The sequence below is a fragment of the Haemorhous mexicanus genome, chromosome 16, assembly GCF_027477595.1.
Source record: "Haemorhous mexicanus isolate bHaeMex1 chromosome 16, bHaeMex1.pri, whole genome shotgun sequence".
Lineage (NCBI taxonomy): Eukaryota > Metazoa > Chordata > Aves > Passeriformes > Fringillidae > Haemorhous > Haemorhous mexicanus.
This window is the reverse complement of record NC_082356.1, coordinates 5834840-5859137: the sequence shown is the minus strand read 5'-3', so window position 1 is coordinate 5859137 and position 24298 is coordinate 5834840. Positions and strand designations below refer to the sequence as shown.

Sequence of the window (24298 nt, the reverse complement as noted above, 5' to 3'; positions counted from 1 at the left end):
GAGCTCTGTGACCACATGGGCACAGGGCTGTGCTTAAGGGAAGTGCTGCCTGGCATTGTGGAGAAAGAAACCTGGAGAAATAGATGCCAAACGAGCAGCTTGGCCTGAGCCTGCTGTGTGTGGCCCAGCAGCTCTGGATCACTCAGAGCAGAGGTGGGTGAGCCACTGTTTGCCCAGTGTGGGCTGGGCAGACGTGCTCACCCAGAGTCTGTACTTCCCTGGGGATCAGTGGAAGATTCTCCTTCATGAACCTTCCTCCCAGCAGCTGAAGCTCTCCCTGCTCTCTCTCACCTCTCCAGCTGCCGTCAGCTGCCCCGAAACAGAGCTGGTTTGGGGTTTCCCCACCAGAGCTGGTATTTCAGAACTTCGTCGCTCCGGAGGTCTCTGAGATGGAGCTGTCTCTCATTAATAAGGACAAGGTAAGTGCTGGCACCCAAAGCTTTAACACTGTGCTGGAAGAGGAGAGTGCTGTCATTCCCCAGTGTACAGCAAAGCAAGTTGTCTGCTGCAGCACATGCAGAAGAAAATGTCTCAGCACCTTGTTCTGCAAGATGCTGGAAATCTTCCTGTGCTGGGAATTGTCCCCTGATTTTGGCCCTGCATTGATGGTGTCTATCCCAAAGGAGTTTCCTTCTCTTGCAAGCTCTGCATTGACAGGAATGTTGAGGGCTGTACAGTTCTTACCTGCTGTCCTGCTTTGCCTTGAGTCTATCCCACACCCTGTGTCTCCTTAATTAATCTTGGCTCCTGGTAGGAGTCTCTGCCTCTCTCAGCCAGTTTGGCTCCCTTTGTGCAGCTGACAGTCAAAGCTCAGGGGCTGAGTCTTCTGCACTTTGTGCTGGAATCACTTCTCATCAATGGCATTGGCACTGCAGGAAACGTGTTCTGAAAGAGCCCTGCAATCAGGCTGATGGAGCAGAAGCAGTGAGAGGCCTTTAGGTGCCACTTCAGGCTCCTGCTCAGCTTCATCCAGTTCTGCTCAGCTTTTCCAAAAGGAACAGAGTGCTCTGCTTTCCCTTTGGAGAACCACAGCAGATCCAAAGCCATGTGCTCCTGGAGGTTTCCAGCTTCACTTGAAGAAATTGGGATTGTTTTGCATTTTGCCAAGAGAGCTGAGAGGGGGGAAAAGTTGAAAAATGTCAGCAGTTGTGTTCCAGCGTAAAGAGGAAAACTTGAGACCATTGGAATTTCAGTCAGGGAATTATTTTCTCAAGGGGGGCTTGTGCCAAGTGTGGACTGGTGGGAGGAGACAGGAGGGAATCCAAATCATCTGGTTTAGACTTTTGGAGAGCATTTTGGTGCTCAGGGGTTGATGCTCTCAGTGTGCCAGAAAATGCATGTTTGCTGTGTCTGTGAATGCCAGAGGGCAGAACCTGGCCTGCTGGCTGCAGGCAGGAATGCCCAGCAGCCCAGCCTGCCTGCACAGGCAGCAAGAAGGCCTGGAGAGCCAAGACTGGCTTTTCATCCTGGAACCACACTGTTAGTCAGTGCTGGTCATGTTTCTCCAGGCAGAAAAGGCCTTTGAAGCCCACAGTCAACAGGCACAGCCTGTCTGTGTTTCTGTCACTTTTGGCAAGCTGATTGCTCTCATGGTTTAATGATTCTTCCTTGCTGCTTTACTGCCCATTGCAATTCTCTTTGCCATCTCCTTGTTTTAGGGGTTGTCTTGCTGTGTTCCTTCCTTCTTTTGCTTTTCAGGTTTGCTTTTCTTCCCAGTAAGGCCACAGGGCTTGGTCTCCTCTCTTGCTGCTCTGCCTGCCTGACTGTATCCCCACAACATCCTTACCCAAAGCTAGATTTGCTAGAAGGGAATTTCTTCCTTCCCCCAGGACAATGTGCTGGTTTGCTTTCAGGGAGCACATTCCCCTCTGGAACATGACAACTGCATGGCTGTGTGGAGGCAGAAGCCAGCAGGTTTTTTGGCCTTGTTGAATAGGCAGATGACTTGGTTCAGGTGCTCTGTCTCCATCCTGCTGGTGCTGACCTGCTCAGCCCTTCCTTGCCAGCAGGCACTGCTTTACTGGCCCTGGCCAAAATGCTGGAGGCAGACAGAAGGGATTCCAGTTCACCCTTGTGAAGGATGTGCCTGTGCCTGCCGAGCTGAAAGTGCTTTGGGAAGGGGCCAAGGAGGGATGTCAGCAGGGCACGGACAGGTCTCCTCTGGTCCTGTTGGCACAAGTGGCACAATGATCATTTGGTGTCTTTGCTGCAGATTCCTTGGCTGGTGAAGGTGTCCATGGAGAGCTGCCCTTATTTCCAGCTGGCGTGCCCCAGGGATGTGTACCATGTGGTGCCAGCAGGCTCCTCTGCCCCTGTGCGCATCCGCTTCAGCCCCGCCGAGAACAAGGTGAGAGTGGAGGAGTCAAAGCACAGACTGATCTGCACAGCCATTGTTTTCCCTGCACTCTGGCTCCAGCCCATTGCATGCTGTGAGCTTGGCTTCAGGCCATGGGCAGGCAGCCTGCAGCCAGTCACACCTTGGCCCCTGCTGGCAGGCACTGCAGCCAGGCCTGACAGGCTCTGCTTCCCCTCCCTGCACATCCCTGAGCATTCCCAGGGGAAGATGCAGAGGGAACAGGATGGAAATGACAGAGGGCTGTTGATAGATGTTGGGCCATCTCTAGGTCTAGGGGAAGGGGTTTCATTATGATGGAAAACACCAGAGGAACCAAGAGGTCAGAGAGCTTTCCTCCTTGCTGACTGGCACCAGCTTCCCTGCCTGCCCCTGGGCTGGAGCAAAGACGGTGCTTTTTCACCCCCTCTGCTCTCCAGCCTTGCAGCTGTGCTGTCCCAGAGCACAAGTGAGTATGGTACAGCTGCAGGGCCAGGGCAGAGGATGTGCTGTGCCCGTGAGCCCGGCCTGGCACAGGCACACTGGGCTCTGGGTGCCCTTGGTCAGCAGGAGGTTGCTGAGCTGCAGGGGACTGGGACACCTGCCTGAAGGAGCTCGTGCAGGGCAGGTACAAGCTGCAGGCAGAGCTGTGAGCCCAGGGCTTGTGGCAGTGACACTACTGGGGCTCTGTCTTCATGCCTGTCCCTGTGCTTGCTCTGTCAGCTGGCACCCATCCCGTGCCAAAGGTGCTTTTGTGGGGAGGTTTGAACAGCAGTGCTGAGGCCCTGGCAAGTCTGATCTCAGTGCTGGGATCTGGAGGGTTCATGTTCTGATCTGGAGGCTTGTTCATAGGGAAGGGTTTAGGACATGGCATGGAAGGGAGGAAACCTTGCAGGGAAACAAAGAGAGGCCCTTTCCAACAGCATCCTGCTACCTCTTGGCACTGTTCTTCTCCTGGCTTGGTTGGAGAGGCAAAGTTAGAGAGGAGTTCTGAGCCAACTGATGTTTCTACAGCAGGCCAGAGGTGCAGGATCTCTTTGGGTGCAGCTGTTTTCTCATCTTCCTTTTGCTGCTTAGAGCCAGTTGAAGACTTTGTCCTATTCTCAGACAGTTGGAATATAGAAACCTAGAGGAATGTCCTGTGTTCCCAAGCACCATGTTCTTTAGAATGAACTTAGGAATTGTTTAACAATCATTAAAATTTAGAGTAAAATTGTGGTGGCCTAGGGTATGGGTATGACCTAGTGATACAAGAGCTGAATGCCACAGAGATAGGTTTTGCAAAAGTGCCCCGGTGCCTTTAAAATGTGACATATTAGTAGAACTTAGTGCTCATTTTAGGGTGCAATAGGTAAATCGATGCCCTTGGAGCATCAATTTACCTATTGCACCCTAAAATGAACAATAAGTTTTTCTTCTGCCATGGGGATGGCACTAAATGCCCTGTGCTGAGGCAGTTTCTTTTCCTGCAGGATTATTGCCACCAGCTGGTCTGCATGACATCAAGGGAAAGGATCGTTGTGCCAATTCGGGCCATTGGTGCCCGAGCTGTCCTGGACTTCCCTGCCCAGCTGGATTTCTCCAAGTGTGCAGTCCAGGGCAGCACCCAGAAGACTCTGCTGGTGCGCAATGTCGGTACCCAGGCAGCTCGTTACCAGCTGAGCACCCAGAGGTGAGGCAGCTCATCTGTCCTTGTGCAAAACACCTTTGGGGGACAGCAGAGCTGGGAAAGAGCAGCAAAAGGAACCAGAGCATTGCAGCTGCTGCCCTGCAGCCTGGCTGGAAGGGAGCAGGATGGATGGCATCAGCTCTTGCTTTCTGTGGCCTTGGAGCTTTCTCTGTCCCAGATTTGCTGGAGGCTGCTGGAACATGTTGGTAGCTGGCTTGCACCCTCCTGAGCACAAGCAGCTTCTGAAATGCTTCCTCAGCACTGTCAGCCAAATAGACCCATTCCCTGAGAGGCCACAGGCACGTGGCTTTCCAGTGGTCCTGGAGGGGACCTCTGGCAATCATCTGAGCAAACACACTGCTCAAAGCAAGAGCAGAGTCTGGGGACTGCAAGGTGCCATTGGGAGATCTGGACCTGGCTTTAGATGCCATAGAAGGGAACAAACATATCAATGGACCTAGCTAAAAAGCAGAAGAAAACAACGTGTTTTTCAAGAAAACCCCCTCCATCCCTTATCTTTTCTGCCTGTCAGGTGCAGTAGTGATTCATTGAGAGGATGGATCTAACTGGGTGAGAAGTGTCTTAAGGAGCAGCTCACAATGAACAGAGAAAAGGCCAAAACTGAGCGTGCCAGCCCCATCTCTTGGCAGTGGTTTTCATTTGGTTATTACAGTGTCAGGGATGTCTCCTGCACAGCTCTTCTATCTGTGGGCTAAGGGAACAGCTTAGTGCTGTTGGCTGAAATTCAGAGGAGTTGAGAGATGACTGCTACAGCAGGAACAGAAGAGTCTGGTGGGTCCAGCCCAGGGTGGGATGTAGCAGGTGAAGGGGCTGAATTGCACTCAGTTTTTTCGGCCTGAAACTGAGTCCTGGACTTGGCTGGATCCTCTTCTCCTGATAATTTGAAAAAAAGAAGACACCTTCTTTCTCAGGCAAGCCCTGAAGTCACCTCCAGGAATGTTCTTCCCATCCTGCCATCTGAGGGCAGGAGCATGTAACAGGGGGCAGGAGTGGGAAGGGAATGGAATGGAAGGGAGTGCTGAAGCCTGGCCAGGGATTCCCCTAACTGGCAGCTTCTCTGTTCTGATGAAATTTCTGGCAAAAGACTAAGGGAAGAATCCTGTGCCTTGCCCCCAGCAGGCACTGATCCCCCGAGCCCCAGCAGAGAGCTGCAGCAGGGCTGGCATCAGCCCCGGGGCAGATGCAGGAGCACGTGCACTGATCTGGCTCTGGGGCTGCTGGGGCCTTGTCTTTCCTCCCCTCCCTCCAAAGTCTCACGTCCAGCCCATAAACATTGCTGGCTCAAGGCTTCTCCACCAGCCAGCAGTGATGTTCTCCCCAGTGGCAATGGGAACAGCTCAGCCCATCATTGCAGCAAGAGGTCCTTCATGGGCAGAACCTGAAGCAAGTTCATCAGCTGTCACTGCTGACATGAGCAAAGCTCAGCTTGCCAGATGTTCCCTTTGTTTTTGTGTGTGATGCATTCATCACCAAAGTCCCCAGAAGACACTTTGAAGTGACAGATTGACCAGCAGCAAAGCACCAAGGCCAGGAACTTTTGTTTGCTCAGTGGGGCTGTAGAAGAGCACAAAGCCCAGCAGCTGCTGGGCAGAAGCACTTTTCCCCTGGGCTGTCCCTGAGCATCAAAGCACAGAGTCTTGTGTTTGTCAGGCAAGAGCTCTTTACCTGGTGATCAATGCTGATTGCTCCTGGTAAATCCAAAGTGCACCAACACAGTTGCATAATTATTTCCAACACATTGCACAGAGTTTGTCTGGTGGGCCAAGCAAGCAGTTACCAGCCTGCATGACAACCCAGAGTCCCAGACTGCATTGCTGGTAAATACACAGAAACCTCCTGTTCTGTTTCCTTGATGTGCTCCTGCTGATGGTGCTTCATTGAGCTGGGATTGGACCCTTCAGACTGTAAATGGCATCCTCCTTTTGGGTCTTGTTTCCAGGTCACTGTATTGCTCTAATCTGCAGTTGCACTCTTTCAGAGTTTTGATTGCTCCTTTTCTTAGAAAAGGAAGCTCTCATTGAAATGCTGATAAAATGTGTCTTTTTGGCTAAATCAGGATGTTTTCAATGGAAAAGAAACCAAAGAACCACACTGCAACAGTAACTATTCCTTGGTCTTCAGGGAATAGTTCCTTCTCCCTGTCTGATTGCTAGGCTGTAATCTGCCAGGACAGGGAGTGCCCTAACGTTTGCATCTCCTGAGATGAGGTTCATAGGCAGCAGGAAAAGAGAAATTCCTGAGGCAGTCAGTGTCAAGTTGTCATGCAGATAGCTCTGAACCCTCTCTGTGCTCTTCAGAAACCATTCTCTGATGGGATTGGTGGCAGTGGGACCCTTGAGCCTCATTGCAGAGAGCTGGATGCAGAGTATGGGGGAGCTGAGGTCATTTTAGCCCCAGGATCTGGTGAGGGCTGGATCTCCTCAGCAGTGGCTCAGTGGCTGTTTCTGATGCTGTCTGTTCTGGCTGTCTTCTGCTGCCTGTGCTTGGTTTGCTCCCTGCTTGCCCCAGGGAGCTGCAGTGAGCTGCAGTGCAGAAGGAATCTCCTGGCCAGGTGTCCCCCCAGCCCTGCTCCCTCTCTCTGTGTTGCAGTCCTTTCTCCGTGGTGCCGGCCACAGGAGCTCTGGGCGCTGGTGACACCGTGCAGGTGACAGTGGGATTTCACCCGCGGGCCAGCGGTGACCATTGGGGCTCCCTGGCAGTGAGCTGCAGCACAGGTGAGTGCTGGGCCCTGCACGGGCACAGGACAGTTCTGCACCATGGCTCCCTGCTGTCCCATCCCCTGCATTCCCTCCAGAGGTACCTCCCCTGCTCAGCTTCACCCCAAAGCAAACTGAGAACTCCTTGGTCTTTAGGGGCTTGAGAAAGTGAATCCCCTCTAACAGGCAGAGATTTTGGACTCCTGTTGTGCTGGGAGTTGCTGAGTGGAGGAAGGAGGATCCCTGATTCTCCACTCCCATGTGGCTATGCCTGGCTGAAGTTTTATTTGATTCCTGGGCAGTGCTGTAGGTGAGGTCTCCATCAGACTCTCTCCAATGCAGTGGATTTCTTGCACACCTCTGTCCCATGTGTGTCTTCTCCCCTGGCTTGCCACAGACCCTTTTTCTCTGTGGCCCTTACACATAGATGTAGTTTCTGTCTAACAACATTTTCAGGTGCTCTAGTTCTTTTTTTTGTGACAAACCCAAACAAACTTCTCCCTGTCCCCATTTCCCAGGCTGTTCCTGCTGTTGCAAACCTCTCACATCTGTCTCCCATTTGATTTCTAGACTGAGGAATCCCATTCTGTCTTAATGGAGAAGCTGCTCTGTACTTACTCATCTTTCCTTTGTCCCTTTTTTATTTCATTTGCAATGCTCCAGCTTGGTTTTTCAGATCAGAACAATATCAAATATTTCAAGACTGATGAGGCTTTGGCTTTGGCCAGGGAGATGATGATGATGATGATGATGATGATGATGATTTTCATGGTGTTCATTTTGCAGTGGTTTGTCACATTGCAGAGCCAGGCTGGTTGTGTTTCCTCCCCTGTGTCCCCTCCTGCTGGGGGCTGTCACTTCACTTGTTCCTCTGGGCCTCCTTTTGCTGCCCACCTGCCCCCAGGCATATTTGCTGGTCAGCAACAAGGGATCCAAGGGATCAGGAGAGACAGAGTCTGGTGGGATGCCCAGGGAGAGTCTGGGCAAGGCAGGACTGAGCAGGGCTCCTCAGCCCTGTCACCTGAAGGACTTGGATGCAGAAATCCTGGTGATCTGAGTGGTCACCGGAGCACATGGACCAATCTCCCTGTCCATACTGTCACCTTGGGGCCAAATCTCCACAAACACCCTCAGAAATAAGGTGTTTAAGGAGCTGCTCAGGACATCCCCACATTCTACACACAGAGCTGTCAGGATGGGATAAATGGACTGATCCACAGAACTCCTCATTCAGCTCAAAACTGGGACACTTTCTTCTGTGCCTAGTGGTTTGCTCCGTTCCTTGTGCTTCCATCAGGCAGTGAGCTGAGCAAAGACTCCCCTTTGCTTTGTTCCAGGGGAAGAAATTATCCACACAAAGCTTCACGGAGAAGCTGTGGATGTCAACGTTGGGCTGAGCACAAGTTCCGTGGAGCTTGACAAGACTTTCATCACCATGTCAAGCCACAGAACTGTGTTCATTGAGAACAGGAGTAACATCACAGCCCACTTCCAGTGGAAGGCTTTTCCTAGTGAGGAAGAAGAGAATGAAGAGAAGAGGAGGTTGGTTTGAAAGATGCATTTCAGTGAGATCCATGGCCCAAGACTGAAGCTAATGTTTGGCCTCAGGGGGGTGTTGGTGCTTTTGAAGGGTTAAGGCCAAGCAAACTATCCCTGGCACTGGGGTGTGTGTCCCTGGCCTTCAGGAGCTCAGCACTCAGCATTCCAGTTCCATTGATACTCCAGCCAGGGATGGCATTTTGGGAAGGAAAGGTTGATTGTGATGACTGGATTTCCTCAGGTTCTCATTGGGCTCTTGTCTCTCTAATCTTCTTCCTACATGACCTGGCAACATCCCTAAACATTTCCTGAATTGCCAGCCCCTTTTTCCAAAGGTGATACACCCTCTTCTTTCCCTTAGTTCCTTCAAAAGCATGGTCCAGGAGAAGGTGGCAAAGGTGCCAGAAGACCCCATGCTGTTCTCCCATGACATTTTTTCCATCGAGCCAATGGTAAGTGATAGCTGAGAACCTCATTTTCCTCCTCCTCCTCCTCTTCCACTTGCTCCTCCCAAGCACCCTGCCCCCATCCCCCTTCCCCTGGCTGCAGTCACTGGGCAGATCCTCAGCTGGCCCCATGTGGTGGGAGGGAGGACATGGAGTTTCTGGAGTGGCTGCAGAGCTCCCTGCTCAAAGCATTTGTGCCCTGCAGGCTCAAGGCAGGGCTGGGAGCCTGACAAAGCCGAGCTCTGCTGCCAGGCTCGAGCTGCTCAAGGCACTGTGTGTGTGTCCCTGCAGTGTCACAGGGAGCAGTTATTGCAGGCAGGGGCTCCCCCAACACGTGGGGTTCAGCAGAGGCTGTTGGAGCACTGCCAGCTCACACACTGACCTGAAGCTTGCCATGGTTCCCTGGCAAAAGGAGGCCAAATTCAGCCCAAGGGTAATGCCAGAAATGCCAATCCCCTCCTGTAAGCATGCCTTGCACTATTTCTGAGTCTGCCTTCCAGTGTCATCTGTGAGCCTGGACACCAGGGTGCAAGGCTGAAATGGGCCTTTGGAGTTCTCCTGCACACAGGGACACAAAACCTTTTCCTTTTCTGGTGATGCAAGCAAACTGCCACGTGCTCCCATCAAGCAGAGCCCTGATTCTGAGTGCTGGCATTGTGAGAGATGATGAGTACCTGGTGTGTGCACAGTGCAAAATCCCTTCTCATCTTGGAGTAAAGCCCAGAATAATCCCAACCTCTGCTTTCTTTCAAAACAGCTTAACTAATATTTGCATTTCAAGGAAGGGCATCATGTTCTCTTCTTGATCACTCCTATGGCCCATCTAAGGCCAAGAGCCACCAGTGCACAGGGGCAGTTGCATCCCACTGTGGCTGCCAGCAGCATGATGTGAGCAAGAGCTTGTGTCAGAGCAGCAGGAATCTTGTGGAGAGTGGGAGCTGATCAGCTGAGCATTGAGAGCTTCCAGCGCTGGGTTGAGCTGGGTTTGGAGGGTTTCCTTGGCTCCTTGGGTGGTTCACTTATCACTGATGCTCTAAACAAAGGCTTACAGGAGTGTGGTTGCAAACAAGCAGTGTGAAGTGTGCAGAGCAATGTTTTGCTGTCTCTCTCTGTTGTAGGAGGGAGAAATCGGGCCGAATTGTTCGGCCGAAATCAAGGTGACCTTCAAACCCCTGGAAGCACAGGAGTATGGAAGTGTGGCTTACTGCAGCATCTCAGGTGCAGCTCCTTTGCCCTGCTTCTCTGCCCCTCAGTGAAGCCATGGTGCAAGCCTGAGCCCACTGGGCTCCCATGGAACTGCTGGGAAGAGTCCCTGGTCAGCAGGGATACCTCCCCCTAGACCAGGAAGCTCCAAGCCCCATCCAGCCTAGCTTGGAGCACTTGCAGGGCTGGAACCCCCACAGCTTCCCTGGGGAACCTGCTCCAATCACTCACAGTAAAAAATTCCTTCCCTAATATCTAACCTCAATTTCCTTTCTTTCAATTTCTACCCATTACTCCTTGGCCTGCCACTCCAGGACACCAGAGATGTTTTAAACTCAGCAAAGTGGTGGCTCAAATTGGAAAGCAGCCCGAGGAATGGGTTAGAAATTAGAAGTCAGCCCCAAGGGATATCTCCTGAGGGGAGAGAAGGGTCCAGATCTTCTCCTGCAGCATCAGGAGCTGGTTGCATCCAGCTCAGTGTCAGGCACTAGCACTGAGGCAGCCTGGAAAATGCAGTGTAACAGAGGGAATGATTGCACTGCAATGGACATCTCTCCCCAGGCCGTGAGAGCAGGCTGCCCCTGCAGCTCCGAGGGGAAGGCCAAGGACCCTTGGTTGAACTCAGCTCTCAGACTCTGGACCTTGGGAACGTTTTTGTCAACACCCCCCACGTCTATGAGGTGAGCAGCAGGACTTGGGATGGATCCTGATGGCTCCTGAGGCAGCAGCAAGCGTGCTGGAGCTGTGGAATTCCTGCCACCCTGGGCACTTGTGAGCAGGGAATATTTGATGTCCTGCTCAAATCTGGGGGAGGTCAGGAAGGTGTGTCTGTTGTTCCTGAAGCCCCAGTCCCTGCTTTTGGGCAGCCTTCCTTAGGGATCAGCTGGGAGGCTTCCTGCACCACAACCCCTTGGCCCATGAACCCAGCACTGGCTCCAAAAGCTGCATGTTCAGAGGCTTTTGTGGCAGTGCAGACACAAGGTTCCTTTGGCCTGGGCTCTGCAGAAGCAGCTGACACAAACTGGCTGCCTTTGAGCTTCAGCCCACTGCAACAGCTTCCAGGCAAGTGTCTCCTGCTGATTGCTGCAAGGCACAGGAAAGCCTTGGGAGTTCTCTCCCTTGCTGACCAGTCCCTCAGCACACTTCAGCCTTGGTGCATCTCTGGCTCTAGAAAGAGAAAAGTGTCCCTGGGAATAAAGCAAAGCATTTTTCTACCTATTTGCCTCCCGCACAATAGTGTCAAGCTTGCCAAAAAAACCCATGAGAGATCAACTGAAGGGGTAGAAAGTGAGGCACTGCATCATGCCAGACATTTTCAAAAGCTTGGCTGGGGAAGAGAAAGACACCCTGAGTTTTCTTACCAAAAGTTGGTGCTGTCTGTACATTTTGATGCTGATGCCTCATTCCCAATGTATTGTTTTCATGGTGTGGGGAAAGGTGAATGAGCAGATGGTGCTGGTGGAGCTGTGCTAACTGGGGCAGCAGCAGCTCTGGGGTGATTCCCTACGCAGCTGCAATCAGCCCATGTTGCTCTCAGGACCAGCTCTCAGTGAGCTTGGTGATGCTGAGCAGAGGTGCACAGCTCTGTGTCCATGGGATCACCCCAGGGTGAGTGCAGTTCTGGGGAGTTACCTCTGCTCTGCAGGAAAACCCAAAGGCAGAACTTGTCCTGTTGTATCTTTTGACTTCTGCCACTCAGCAGCACAAAGCATCTTCTGCCTTTTCTGGCTGTTCTTGGCATCATGAGACAATAACTCCCAAGAAGGAAAGGTTCCACATGTATTTCCACTTTGCTTTCTTGCTGCTGCAGGTGAAACTGATGAACCGAGGAGCTCTTGATGCTCCCTTCACCTGTATCCCTTCAGCCACCAAGGTGGGCTCCTGCTTCAAGTTTGCACCCGAGGAGGGCATCATTGCAGCAGGAGGGAGCCAGACTGTGCAGATCTCCTTCAGTGCCACCGTGTTGGGCAGCTTTGAGGAAGAGTTCCAGCTCAGAGTGGCTGGATCTCCTATGCCTGCCATCCTGACCATCAAGTAAGGACCCTAGGAGCTGGGTGGGCACATCTGTAGCTGTCTCTGGGACATCCCCCACCTACCTCATGTTGGGCTGGAGCAGAGAAAAAAGGTGTTTCCTGAGGTCTGAATCTGTGCTCTGATGCTGGCACTGCTTTAGTGTGAGGATGCCTCCTGCCCTTGGTGGTGCCTGGGAGCTGGAATGACTCCTCCCTGCAGAGATCTCCCTGTGCCTTGGGCCATGGCAGGCAGTGGGATGGATCAGACTTGGGCAGCAGCTGCTCTGGGATGTCCCACCTGAATGGGCCAGCCAGGCTGATTCTGCAGCAGCAGCAGTGCTTGTAAAAACTTGTGTTAATAATCCATTGCAGGTGGGCAGCAGCAGCCTCAGCTCACCTCTGCCAGCCCTGCTGGGAGGGACAAGCTGTGCTCCCAGCTGCTGTGCACAGAGTGCTCTGGTGCCTCCTTGGCACAGCCAGGAAAGGGCTGAGGTGGGAGTCAGGGAACTGCAGCAGGAACTGTCCCAAGGACTTGGGCATCCTCCCGTGGGCTGGGGCCATGGCAAGAGATAATCCTGGCCCAGCACAAGGGAGAAGGGCTGATCACAGGGGAAGCAGAGCTCAGTCCTCAGAAGCACAGCAGCGTGAGGCCTTGTCCCTGCCAGCCTGAGCCATGTGCTGCTGGGATAATGTAGTGGGAGCAGGAGAGCTGTTCTGGCTGCTCTGCAGCTTTGGAGCTGGGCTGCTGCTGTTGGCAGGCACTGGCTCAAGGCAGTAAAGAAATGGAAGCAATCTGCACTGGATTACACCAAGAAGATAAGGGAGAGGGATAAAAAAGAGCAAGGAAGTTCTTACCTAGCAAGAGAAAAGTGGCAAGTAGGTGTGCCCACAGTGGAGAAACAATGATGCTGGCTTTGTTTTTGGAGGAAAAGTGCTGCTTTTGTATTTTGGAAATCAAGAGGGAACCTTTCACCATCAAAGAATTGATTCTCCTCTGTCCCTCCCCAAAAGTGATCAGGGGTGTTTCTGCATAAGCAGCTTTCTCCTTGGGCAAGGGCAGGTGTCTCTTGTTGAGATGTGCAGAGCAGAGCCAGGGGCAGTCCTGTGAACACAACACAAGGCCCAGGTCACTGCTCCTTGAGTTTGAACCAAAAGGCAGAGTGGGCATTGATTGGCAGCAATCATGAAATCAACTGGTGAGTGTTGTGCAGCTTCAAGTGCTGATTTCAGTGGATGTTGGTGACTTTTGGAGTTTGTCTGCTGAGTTCAAGGACAGCTGAGGTGCTGTGCTGGATTCAGGACACCCTGGTTTGGTTGCTGAAGCTGTTGCTCTTGGCTGTGCCAGCTGGTGCACTGCTGACAAGCTGGTCCTTTCCTCTGGGATCCATCTGTCCCCGGCTAGAACTGTTGCTGCTCCTTTCAGAGGATGATTGGGCATGGCCTGGATTCATGTCTCAGAACTCTGTCTGTCATGATTGTGTGGGTCAAACTCTGCTGAGAAAGCTCCTCCATGGGAACAGCAGTTCCAGCTAAGAAGGAGCAAAGCAGGGAACCTGTGGCTGCAAGGGCTGCTTACAGAAGTGTGTGGGGACACCTTTATGTCCATCCCCTTGCAGACGGGGAAACTGAGGCACAGAGCCATGTCTGGGTGTGTGTTCAGGGTCCTTCATGGGACCAGCAACAACCTGGGGGCTTCTCCTGCCTGCCCTGTGCCCAGAGCCCATCAGTGGCTGTTGGCTGCTGGCCACTTGGCTTTAGCTGCCTCCTGTGCACGGGGCCCTGTGCTGAGCACATGGGGCTGTGTTGGTTGGAAACCCAGGGTGCCCTGAGCCCAGGTTTTGTGCCCCCGAGCCAGGACAGCCAGACCTTTGCAATTCCTTTAACCGAGCCATTTCCTCCTCTGTCCTCGCCCTCCAGGGGCAGCGTCAGTGCACTGAGTTTACACTTCGACCTCCCTGAGCTCGACTTCGGGGACATCTCCTTTGGTGAGTGTTCCCTGGGCTGGGACACAGCCTCAGGAATCTGTGCCTTCCAACAGAACAGCATCCCTCACTCACGCTCTGCCCCAGCAGCCTCTCCAGGCTGTGAACTGCAGGGCTGCTGCTGCCTCAGGTGGCATTTTGCCATTGGGAGATCCAACAGAAGCAAGGAATATAAAGTCAGTGTTTTCTAGTGTCTCTGTGCTGCTTTAAAAGACAGATGTCTGTCAAGGAAGGTGGGAATCTTCCTGCAATGGAAAGATGAGCCCATCCCTCCAAATAATTCTACCTTTGAAATGAGAGGGCTCCCAGGCAAAACTATGGGAAAAGGAATAACAGTTCTTTCCTAGACTCGATCAGGAGAGCACAGATAAGAAGGCAAGAACAGACGTTTCCCAGGTGCCAAGTCCCGTTTTTCCCCTTGAGTGGAGTTCGGGTCCCAGCAGGAGGAGCTGTGGGATCCGGCAGGGCAGTGATCCCCTCCCAGCCGGTGCAGGGAGGGAAGGAGGGAAGGGAAGGGAGGAAGGAAGGAAATGCTCCTTTTGCAAACTGCCAAAGGGCAGGGGGATGTCGGCAGTGCGGAGCAGCAGCAGGCAGGAGCAGGGCAGGCAGGCAGGGTCGATGGCAGCGCTGAGCTGCAGCCAGGGCAGTCCCGGGGCCAAGCACACAACCTCCCGCAGCAGCAGCGGCCGAGCTTCGATCCCCGAGCGGGAGGAAGGGAAGCTCCGCTCACTGCCCGAGCTCAGCTCCGACTGCACAGCCGCCCCCAGTATCACGCCCGAAATCCCAAAAAACCCCGAAGGGAAAAGCCCAGCCCCAGGGCCAAAACACCCCAAAACCCCTCTGCCCCTTCCCAGACCAAGGGCAACATTCACTGCCAAGCCTAAACCCAGAACAATGAAGTTCCTGAACTTTGGAAGGAAACTCATTGCCTTTCCTGAGCTGCTTCTTCCCCAGCCTGCATCGGCATGGAGGCACTTGTCAAGTTGCCTTGTGAAGAAATGAAACAAGCAAGGCAACAGATAGAAATATGGTTCTGAACCAGGAGATTGATCCTGCTGAATCCAATTTCATTCCTAAGGTCTCTCCAGCTGAAGGCAGCTGTTGTATCTTTGCTTCTTTGTGACTGTTGACTGTTGTCTGCATGTGCTGAGCTCAGTCTCATTTGAGGTTTTGACATCTGGGTTTGTCCTTTTTGTGCCTCTCCTACCTCCCTGCTGGAGTCACTGCTGGAGCTGGCAGTGGTCATTTGGATGGGCCCAGAGAAGCTCTGGGCTGCACAGAAGTCTCCTCCCCACAGAGCTGGCCAGCCCAGCCAGGTGTGCCCTGCAGAGCAGGTTGTGGCTGCTCTGCGGGCTCGGCAGGACATCCCCACCATGAGTGGCTGTATCTCTGGCTTTCCAGGATGGAAAGCAAATCTCAGAGCTAAAGTGGGCTAAACCCTTGCAGGCAGCAATCCCAGTGAGCAGCATGGCTGTGATGTCCCTGTTTGTTGGGTGAGGTGGGACCTGATTCCTAATTGCTAATCTCAAAGCAAGGCTTGGGTGTGCCCCCAGCTGAGTGGGCTCTGAGCTGTCCCGTGCTCAGTCTGTTTGGCCCAAATCAAGAGATGCCTCAAGGATGCTGCAGAGAGAAGCTGCATTAGGGTGCTTTGCCTCACGTTCTAGTTCCTGATTCCATCCTCACTTTCTTTTGCTGTAGCTTCTTCTCAATGATGACTCCCTGTTTATATCTCTTGAAAACAGTGGGAGTGTTGGCAGGCTTCCCAGGGAATTTGACAGCTTGAATTCTCAGAGTAAATGCTGGGTCTGGATGCACACCCATCACTGAGAGATAAGTGGTGCTGGTTTGGGGCAGGTGAGGGAGCTCCTCCCCATCCCAAAGAGAGAAGCTTGCAGTGTTGAGCAGGGCTAGGAGTGGGCATTTTCAGGGCTGCAGTCTGGAATCTGGAAACTGTGTCAAAGGGAACTAAGTGACGATTAATTCCTCACGCACCTTCTCGGTGAGCTGTAGTTCAGATAATAAAGAGCTGAACTCCAATCCCACTTTGATCCTGCCAGGATATTCACCCCAGGATCATGCCATCATGGGTGTCTGACTGGATATTTGTGTCCTTTGCCAGGCTTTCCCTACACCCAGCGCTGTCGCCTCACCAACAGCTCCGCGGTGCCGCTGACGTTCCAGCTCCGCATGTCGGACGATGGCACGCAGCCGGCTGTTGACAGCGTGGATCAGATCCGCAGGCACAGCGACCCAGCCTGGAGGAAGGGAATCCATTTCTATGTTGAGCCCAGGGAGTTCACCATGAATCCCAGCCGAGGGACCATCCTCCCCCAGGGACACCAGGACATCGAGGTACAGCCAGAGTCCAGCCACAGACGCTGCAGCACCAGGGCTGAAGCTGCACTGGAGTGTGGGAGGGCTTTAGCTCTGGTGCCAGCTTTGAGCATGGTGGGAGGGAGAGATCTGCACTGCTGGGAGGCCTCTGCTAGCTGGCTTACTCGGGATGTTCCTCCAGGAGCACTGTTTGGTTTCCAAAATCATCTGCTGAGGTCACATACCTTATGGTCAAGGCCTGAAGCCATTCTTGTGTTTTTGAGAGCAATTGATTTGATTGCAAGTGGGCAGAGCAAGGATGATGGCAGAAGGTGGCTGTTAGAGAGATGTCATTGTATAAAGCAGTTGGCTTTTCTTCTTGGTCTCATTTCCCCCCTCCTGGGGAGCAGAATGATTTGTGTTCACTGCAGGGATCTCTAGAGGGGACAGAAAACTTTGCAGCCATGTGTAGTGGTTCAAATTTATTTTATTGATTTCTTCTTAAGTGGTTTGTTCTGTTGTACCCCCATGTTCTCCCCGAGTTGTTTTACCCCTGGGTTTCACCCTCCCTCAAAGCTGTCCCTCATGCCATTCCTTGCCCCTTGTTCCAGCTCTTTCCCTGCCTTTCAAGGCAACCCACCCCCTTTTGTTCTCCAGCCTTCTTTGCCAATTTGACCTCGAGCCATTCCCTGTCTGCAACACTCCTTTGGAATTCCCCTATTCCTGGAGGTCCCATTGGCCCTTGTGAGCCATCCTCTCCACCCTCCTACCCCAAGTGGCCCCAGATGTACACTTGATGTAATCCCCTCCCTGCTCCCCTGAGGATTCCCTCTTGGTTTGCTGTTTGTATCCCCCCCCCCCATTTGTGTCTGTACAAAAGCCGTTTCACAGGAGTGCCCAGGGCTCTTTTGCCTCTGATCCCCTTGCTTGGAATAAACCCTTCCTTGTGGAACTTCAAGACAGGGAGCCTCCTCCTTTCTTCTCTGCCTGCTCCCTGTCGTGGCTTGTCTCTTGCACCATAGAGCAAGTGGCTCTGAGGGTTCTGCCTCTGGTAAGTGCCCATCCTGAGGCAGTTCCCCACTCCTGGCATGGGGCCGGAGTTCTGAGAGCCAGCCCGGGCTCTGGGTCCCACGGCAGCCATGAAGTGCCCAGCACCTGCTGGGCCACACTTTGCCCTCAGCTTGCTGCTGTAAAGCTGAACTCATTTTGTTCAAGTCAGATTTCCTCTGCATGGATGTCATTGTAGTCAGATGAGAAATTGGACCCCTAATTTGAATTCAGTATTGCAAAGAGCTTTAGTCTAATGTCTGAATGTAGCTGACCTATGCCCTGATAGCAAGGTGTGTTTAACAAATCTGGTATTGCCAGAAGGCTTTTGTTCCTCTGAGACTGTGCTCTACACATGGAGCTGCAGAAGAATGAAGGCCAAATCCTCCTCAAGAACTGGAGGATATCACAGGTGGGTAATGAGCTTTTGTAAGGAAGAATTTCCTGTTCTTCTCTTCCACCAGGTGACCCTGTGTTCCAACACGGTGATGGAGTTCCGCCGGAGGATGCTGGTGGACCTGGAGGGCATTGGCAAGGGAGTGACAAAACTGTTCATCACAGCCAGGTACCAGCCCTTGCCTGGCCTCCCCCAGGCACTGCCTTGCACAGGCTTTGCTGGCTGCAGCTGCCAAGGAGAAGTGCTGCTTAATGGCCTCATGTTGTGCCAGCTGGACATGAGAACAGCAGGGCTTGGGCAGCAGCCTGTGGTGAAAAGCAGCCCTGCTCACAGCCCAGCACGGTCCTGGGCCCTCTTCTAAAGGGACCAGGAATGATATCATTTCTTGGCCTGGGTTTTGGTGCTTGAGGTGGAACAAATTTCCCGAGGGCCTCCTCTCCTTCTTGCTGCAAGAGGTGGAGTTGTGCTGGTTGTGACCAGCGTGCATTGGTTTGGGCCACAGCAAGCAGCCTGCTGAGAGTCAGGCTCTGCTTCTGTTCATGAGGGCACATGGCAGGGGGGAAGTGGCTCTCAGCAAGAGTGGCGAGGGCAAGGTCTTAGGAGGGGAAAGCAGCCCTGGATGTGGCAGCTCAGTCCAGTTTTTCTCCTTCCCTCTCCTTCCCATTTTGAGCTTTAATATTCTCAGAGTTGAGACTAAAGGCCGTTGTTGCTGCAGCAGAATTCCATCCTGCAGTGCTGCTGTGGGTGCCAGTTGAATGCCCAGAGGGATGCAGCTCCCTGGTGCTGTTCCCTGTCCCAGGCAGAGCCATCCAGTCAGTGCCTGGGCTGCCATTCTGTAAAGCAGGTGGAGCTGGGGCCATTCAGTGCCTGGAGCTGTGGAGGGAAGGAGGGAGGGAGCTGCAGGGCCTGGGAGGGGGTGATCAGCCACTCTGGAGGGCAGCTGGTGTCTCGTGCCCTCCAGGGCTGGGGCAAAGGAGCTGAGTTCTCAGGCAGGGCAACAGCACCATGGCAGAGAAGGGAGTCATTTTTCCTGAGACACTGGAGCTGTGTGTTCCTTGAGCCTTAGTGAGCCCTGATCCTTGTTGGGAAGGCTCCCCCAGAGCTCGTGGATCACTGGGACTGTGACAGGAGTCCTTGCAAGGCTTCTTGGGCAAAGGAGGGGCTGAGGCAGCTGTGGCACAAAGTGCTCTGCCTGGGGCACTTGGCAGCCTCTGGGTGCTGCCTCAGGGTTTGCCCCTCCTTGACAGGACCTGTTTGAGTGGGAAGAGGCAGAAGGCAATTTATCCCTGTAGGGCTGTTAAATGTCCATTTGACAGTGACCAATGTGTTCTGCTCCATTGCACAATCTTTGGGGGTAAACGTTCTCCATTCTCTCAGTATCTCTAATTCCCCTGGGGTCATCTCTTTGCCCAGATGTCTCGTTCCTGAGCTCCAAGTGTCCCCCTATGTGCTCCAGTATGATGAGTGCCACCTGAAGGTGCCCTATGAGAAGAAGCTCATCATCAGGAATCCCAGCCACCTCCCTGGCTGCTACGGGCTTATTCCCCAGGTTTGGCATCACATCCACCTCCTCCTGTCAAATATTATTGAGGAGATTCTTAGGGGAAAAAAAGGGTTTAGATAAGACTTTGCTGCTTTCTATTCAGTCTTAAAGATCGTCTGAGAACAGGATCCTACCCGAATGTAAACTTGAGGAGGCAGTGTAAGCTGCTGAGGGAACAGTTGATGTTCTAGTCTTCAGGGTGTTTTCTTGTGGGAGATCTTAGAGGGTTGTGAAAAGCTGCTGCATCCAGAGACACCAGTGCCTGTGCTGGCAGCCTCCTTGCAGGATCCCCTGCGAATATTAAGCCTCCAATTCTTGCATCTTGTTTGTTCCTTTTACCTTTGTCCTGGGGAGTTTTAAACGTGTGTGTAAGTTGCTGCTGCGGTGGATATTAAGGAGTCTAAAGTTTCTTCAGAGGTGCCTCTGAAGCTGCATTTCATTCTGTCCCTTCCAGAAACGCAAGGAGGACTCTGCTGTGTTCTACTCCAGCCCCCAGCCCTGTGGGATTGTCCAGCCCCAGAGCACAGCAGAGATCCCAGTTGTGGTGGAGGTGCAGGCGCTGGGCGAGCATCGCACCAACGTTCTCATCGGCGTGTTCGGGGATGAGAGAAACCCCCTGGTGAGGGCAAGGGGAGCTGTGTGCCTGTGGGCAACTGCTCCTGGCAGGGGCACAGGGACAGGGATTCTTCTGGGGAAAACAGGCACAGGCTGCTGTGGAGAAGGACAGGAGGGATGGGTGGCACAAACAGTTCGTGCCTTAGAGGTGGGAATCTCAGTGTCTGACACAGAATGGAGTTGGGCTAAGCTGGGATCCAGGGTCATTTTAGTTCATTGTTCTTTAAAATGCTGTTCACTTTGGAAACATCTGGTTTAAATGCCATCTCTCTGAGCACAAAAGAGGAGGTCAGAAGACTTCTAAGAACCTTGAGCTTTCTATAAAAGAAAGGAAAGCTGGCATTTGAAGTGTGGATGCAAAGATTGAAACTTATCTTAAGACATATGGAAATGGTGATGCCAAATTCCCTGGATGGCAGCAAACATCTGAACCTGGGCCATTGTGGCACTGCCTGTAAATCAGTGAACAGGAAGGACAGGCAGTGCAGGCTGTGCCAGGGAGCCTGAAGTTTGACAAAACAGTTGCTTTCAACTCTCAGGCTGCTTCCCTTAAAGAGGAGGGTTTCTGCCCACCAGAAGAACCAGTTGTTTAACTGTCAGCATGGTCTTAACTAGAGATTTCTGGCAAATCTTTTACCTTTGGGCCAATAATTTGTACTTTGAAAGGTTCTCTTACCTTAATCCTTTTCAATTTGGAGGTGAACATGTAATTTTCTTTTTCCCCAAAAGCCCAGCATTTCAGCTGGAGAGTGCTAGGTGTCCCTAAAGAAATAACGTGAGCAGGGTTGAGCTGTTGAAGGTTTTTTAGGTTTCCCTGTTGTGGTTTGGTTTGGGTTTTTTTAAAAATCTTTCTTGCTTGCTTCCTGGCACAGAGAGCACAATTACGGAGCTCAGGACGGCTGGCAGAAACCTCCCCAAGCCCAAGGGTGACAGAGCTTGGCAGGATCCCAGCACCACAGCCTGTGTATGTATGGATGGGGAATGTGACCTGAGTCACCTGGGAGTGCTGGAAAATGTCAACCAAGGCCCCAGCAGTGTCAGGGGAACATTCCTGATAAATCCCTGTTGGAGCTGCAGAGTTTCTGGCCTTGGGCACTGGGGGGGGCTGTGCTGGCTGGGCACTGGCTGGGTCTGCCCCTGGGTCTGCCTCAGATCTCCCCTTTTTGCTTGCCTTCTCTGTCCTTTCCTCTCCCACTGTGCTTTTGGCATCCCCACAAGGTGTTCATGCCTGTTCTCTGGAGCTGCTCAGTGCAAGCAGTTGCAGCTGCTGCAGCAGCTCAGTGTCATCCCTGGGCTGCCTTTAGAGCAGAGCTGCTCCAGCCTGGATTGGGAAGGGCTGGATCAAACCATTTCTCAGTTCAAGGTGCCAGCACCCAGCCAGGGGCTGCATCCTGACCAGGAGCTGCTGGTGCAGGTGTCCCTCCCTCCCACTGCAGGTCCCTGTTCATAGTTCTCTTATTTTCCAGAGATGAGCTTCACCCACCTAAGTTCAAGCCCCAACCACCAAAGGAGAAGAGAACCGGCTTGGACTCCTCAGCATCTCGATGGCGGAACTTCAAGATCAGAAGGGAGGAGCCAGTCCCAGCCCTGAGAGAAGTGCAGGATCTTGCCCAGTCTTCAGGAGCAGAGGTAGATTTTCTTGTCCACCCAGTGCTTGTGTTGCCTCCCCAGCCTGCCAGCACCAAGTCATGCTCGTGCTGACCTCCCTTTTTGCTGCCCTGCTGTCCTGTGCCCTGGCAGTGGGCTGGGCAGCAGGGCCAGTGGCTGGACATGGGGTGAGTGGGAGGGAGAAAGAGGAGAGTTTTCCTTGGAGAAGCTGACTCAGATCCTACAGGCCTGTGCTGAGTGTGGGATGTTTTGCCTTGTTTCCTTCCCAATGTAAGATGAGACTTTTATCTGCATCATCATGCTCAGAGCTCCAGCTTCCTTCCCAGAGCAAGCTGGGATGAGTCCTGATCTCCATGGAGCCTCTTCCCAAGCCAGCCAGACTCCCTGTGTGCAGGGCTCTGCTTTCACCCCAGAGCTGCTGTTGCACTGCTGGCCCTGAAGCTCTCTTACAAAGGGAGACTTTGCAGAGTGGCTGTCTCTTCCTCCCAGCACAGAAAATGGCTTGTTTTTCAGGTGCCAGCACAAACTCCTGAAAACCCTCCCCTCCCACGGGGCTTGGAGGGATTCAGGTGCTCCCTGGACGTAGTGCACACTCCCCTGGAAGGCAAGAGGGAATCTGTCTCACTTGCCCATTGTCAGTGTGGCCAGCAGGGCTGGAGCTCCCAGTGCCACTGGGGGCCCTCAGCATTGGCCACAGAGGGGCCTCCCCTCCCTCCAGGCCCGGCACAAAGTGCTGCTGAAGCAGCTGCTTGTTGGAGAGGCCGTGCAGGACACGTTGTGGGGCTGCCCAAGGACACTGTGCAGCACCTGTGGAGGGCACTGCTCCCCCTGGAACTCCTCAGGTGGTCCATAGGAAATTTTTGCAGGAGCTTTTGCTGTAGCACCTTGAGAAAGCAGCATTTCAATCAGAGAGAGAGGGGAAGAGCCTCAGGAGTCAGATGAGCTGGGCTGGACTCCTTCCCTCAGCTGCAAGAGCTTTCACTCTGAGTCTTCTCCTTCTCTAAAAGCAGGAAGTTTTTAAACTTTTTCAAGGCAAGTTGTGCATCAGAGAGAATTTCTACTGCCAGGAGACATCCCAGTTCCCTTTCATGTAATGTACTAATTAATGCATTGACCTGTGAGCATGGGAGAAGATTTTCCCCATGGTCCCTGCCCTGGTCAGTGGCATGGATGCAGGATGAGGTGAGGGTGATTCTGGCAGTGTTTGGAGAATAGGCCCCTCCAGGTCCAGCTGCACTTTGCTCCAAGATGCTCTTCTGCATCCATTTCCATGCTCAACACCTCAATCTCTCCTGTCTTCCATGCAGGCTTTCAGTATCCTGCCACTCTCAGGTGTGCTGCAGCCAGGACAGAGCCAGCAGGTCTCCTCCACCTTCTCTGGCCACCTCAGAAGCACCTCCAATGTCACCGAGCTGTGCCACGTGGAGGGAGGCCCCACCTGCGAGGTGCTGGTGACCGGGGAGGCCTCAGGTGTCAGCTCCTCCCTGAGCCCCCGGGAGATCAGCTGTGGCTCTCAGGCACCTCTCAGGGACAGGTGAGTGAGCCTTGCATGGGTTACTGCTCTGCCATGGGTTCTTGTCCCTGCAGGGCTTCCCTGCTCCAAGGACTCTGAGCTCAGAGGTGCTGCATAGCAAAGGCCAGAAGCAACACAGGGATGGCCACTCTGAGCTCCCTGGCTCCCAAGAGAGGAAGGACCTTCTTCTGTTGAGAGAGAACATCTTCTTCTCTATTGGAGTGCTGAGCCCTCCTGGCTTAGCTTCTGCCTGCAGGGAGCTGGGCTCTGGGCTTGCCTTGGCACTGCCTCTGGAGGTGTCTTGAAGTCCATGGTGTTGAGTGGCATCTTCTTCATCATCTCTCTTCTTCACCAAAGCAGTGGGATTGTGGGATGGGCAGGTGTGGGGCACAGACCAAACCTTGCTTTGGGTCCTGCTCCTGCCCCAGATGAAGTCCTTGCAATGCTGATCTGCCAGGTTCTCCTTGTGGTGGGACAGCACCCAGAAAAGCTCATGTCCTTGAGGCTCCCTTTCAGCTGCAGCAGTAGGCAAGCACAGGAGAAGCTCAGCTCCAGCAAGGCAGCCCAGCTCAGGACACACAGGCCAAGTGTGGAGCTGGGAGGGGAGGCTGCTCAAAGCAAGCCTGTGCATCAGGACTTCTTCAGACCAGGCTGAAGTTGGTTTCATGGGGAGGAGATGGATGAGGCTGCTTCCAATGGTTTCCATGGCAGCCAGCCCTGGTTTGCTTGGTCACAGCTGGGTTCCAGCAGGAAATCTGGCTGCCAAGAGCCTGTCTGGCAGGAGAGGAGTTCCTGCAGCCTTTGCTTTCTGACTGACAGGATTTTTCTCATTAAGGAGCAGGCTAGGAGTCCTTAAAACCGAAGATGAGGGACAGAGACTCTCTAATTAACTAAAGTCAGACAGTGGTGTGTTTATTAACACCGGCGGGCGGCACCAGAGCCGTCCCTAAAAGGCGTGACCGTGCTGCCCAAGGTTCTTTGCTCTCTCTTTATTTCCCAAGATCTTACATACAATACATCTGCACAGCCCCAGCACCTCCCATCCCTGCTCTGTATTCAAATGAGGTCATTGGTCCTTCACACCTGTGCAATTCTTCTCTTGAATTGGGTCGGTGGTCTGAAATTGGTCAGTGGTTTTAAGGGATGAAGTCAGGAATGTCTTCATCAGGTCTCTGTGACCCTCTGGCATGATCCAAGATCCCCTGCTTAGTGATGGATTGACACCAAGCCCAGGTGGTAACCATTGTTCTACTGGTTTCAATTTGTTCTTCTAACAGTTCACTTACTCCACTTCCTTCTAGAAAGAAGCTCTTAATGGTAAACAATAGAAGAATCAGCTCCAGCTTAAGCATCTCATAATCA

The 24298-nt window shown here is 53.0% G+C and overlaps 1 protein-coding gene across 1 annotated transcript; it reads left to right on the top strand.

Annotated features, from left to right (window-relative positions):
* The first annotated feature begins 219 nt into the window (after window positions 1-219).
* Window positions 220-21516, top strand: LOC132334615 (hydrocephalus-inducing protein-like). Its single transcript, XM_059860719.1, has 13 exons — window positions 220-419; window positions 2213-2347; window positions 3805-4004; window positions 8619-8709; window positions 9822-9921; window positions 10468-10586; window positions 11717-11940; window positions 13836-13903; window positions 16020-16252; window positions 17725-17825; window positions 19071-19206; window positions 19715-19819; window positions 21487-21516. Exons 1-13 carry the CDS (start codon window positions 390-392, stop codon window positions 21514-21516), a joined length of 1572 nt encoding a protein of 523 aa, XP_059716702.1. The 5' UTR covers window positions 220-389.
* Window positions 21517-24298: the final 2782 nt, after the last annotated feature.

Coding starts and splice junctions, on each gene's coding strand:
- LOC132334615 (XM_059860719.1), top strand. CDS start 390: ATGGAGCTGTCTCTCATTAATAAGGACAAG. Junction 4,005..8,618: donor TACCAGCTGAGCACCCAGAG/GTGAGGCAGCTC, acceptor TCTTTCCCTTAG/TTCCTTCAAAAGCATGGTCC. Junction 8,710..9,821: donor TTTTTTCCATCGAGCCAATG/GTAAGTGATAGC, acceptor TCTCTGTTGTAG/GAGGGAGAAATCGGGCCGAA.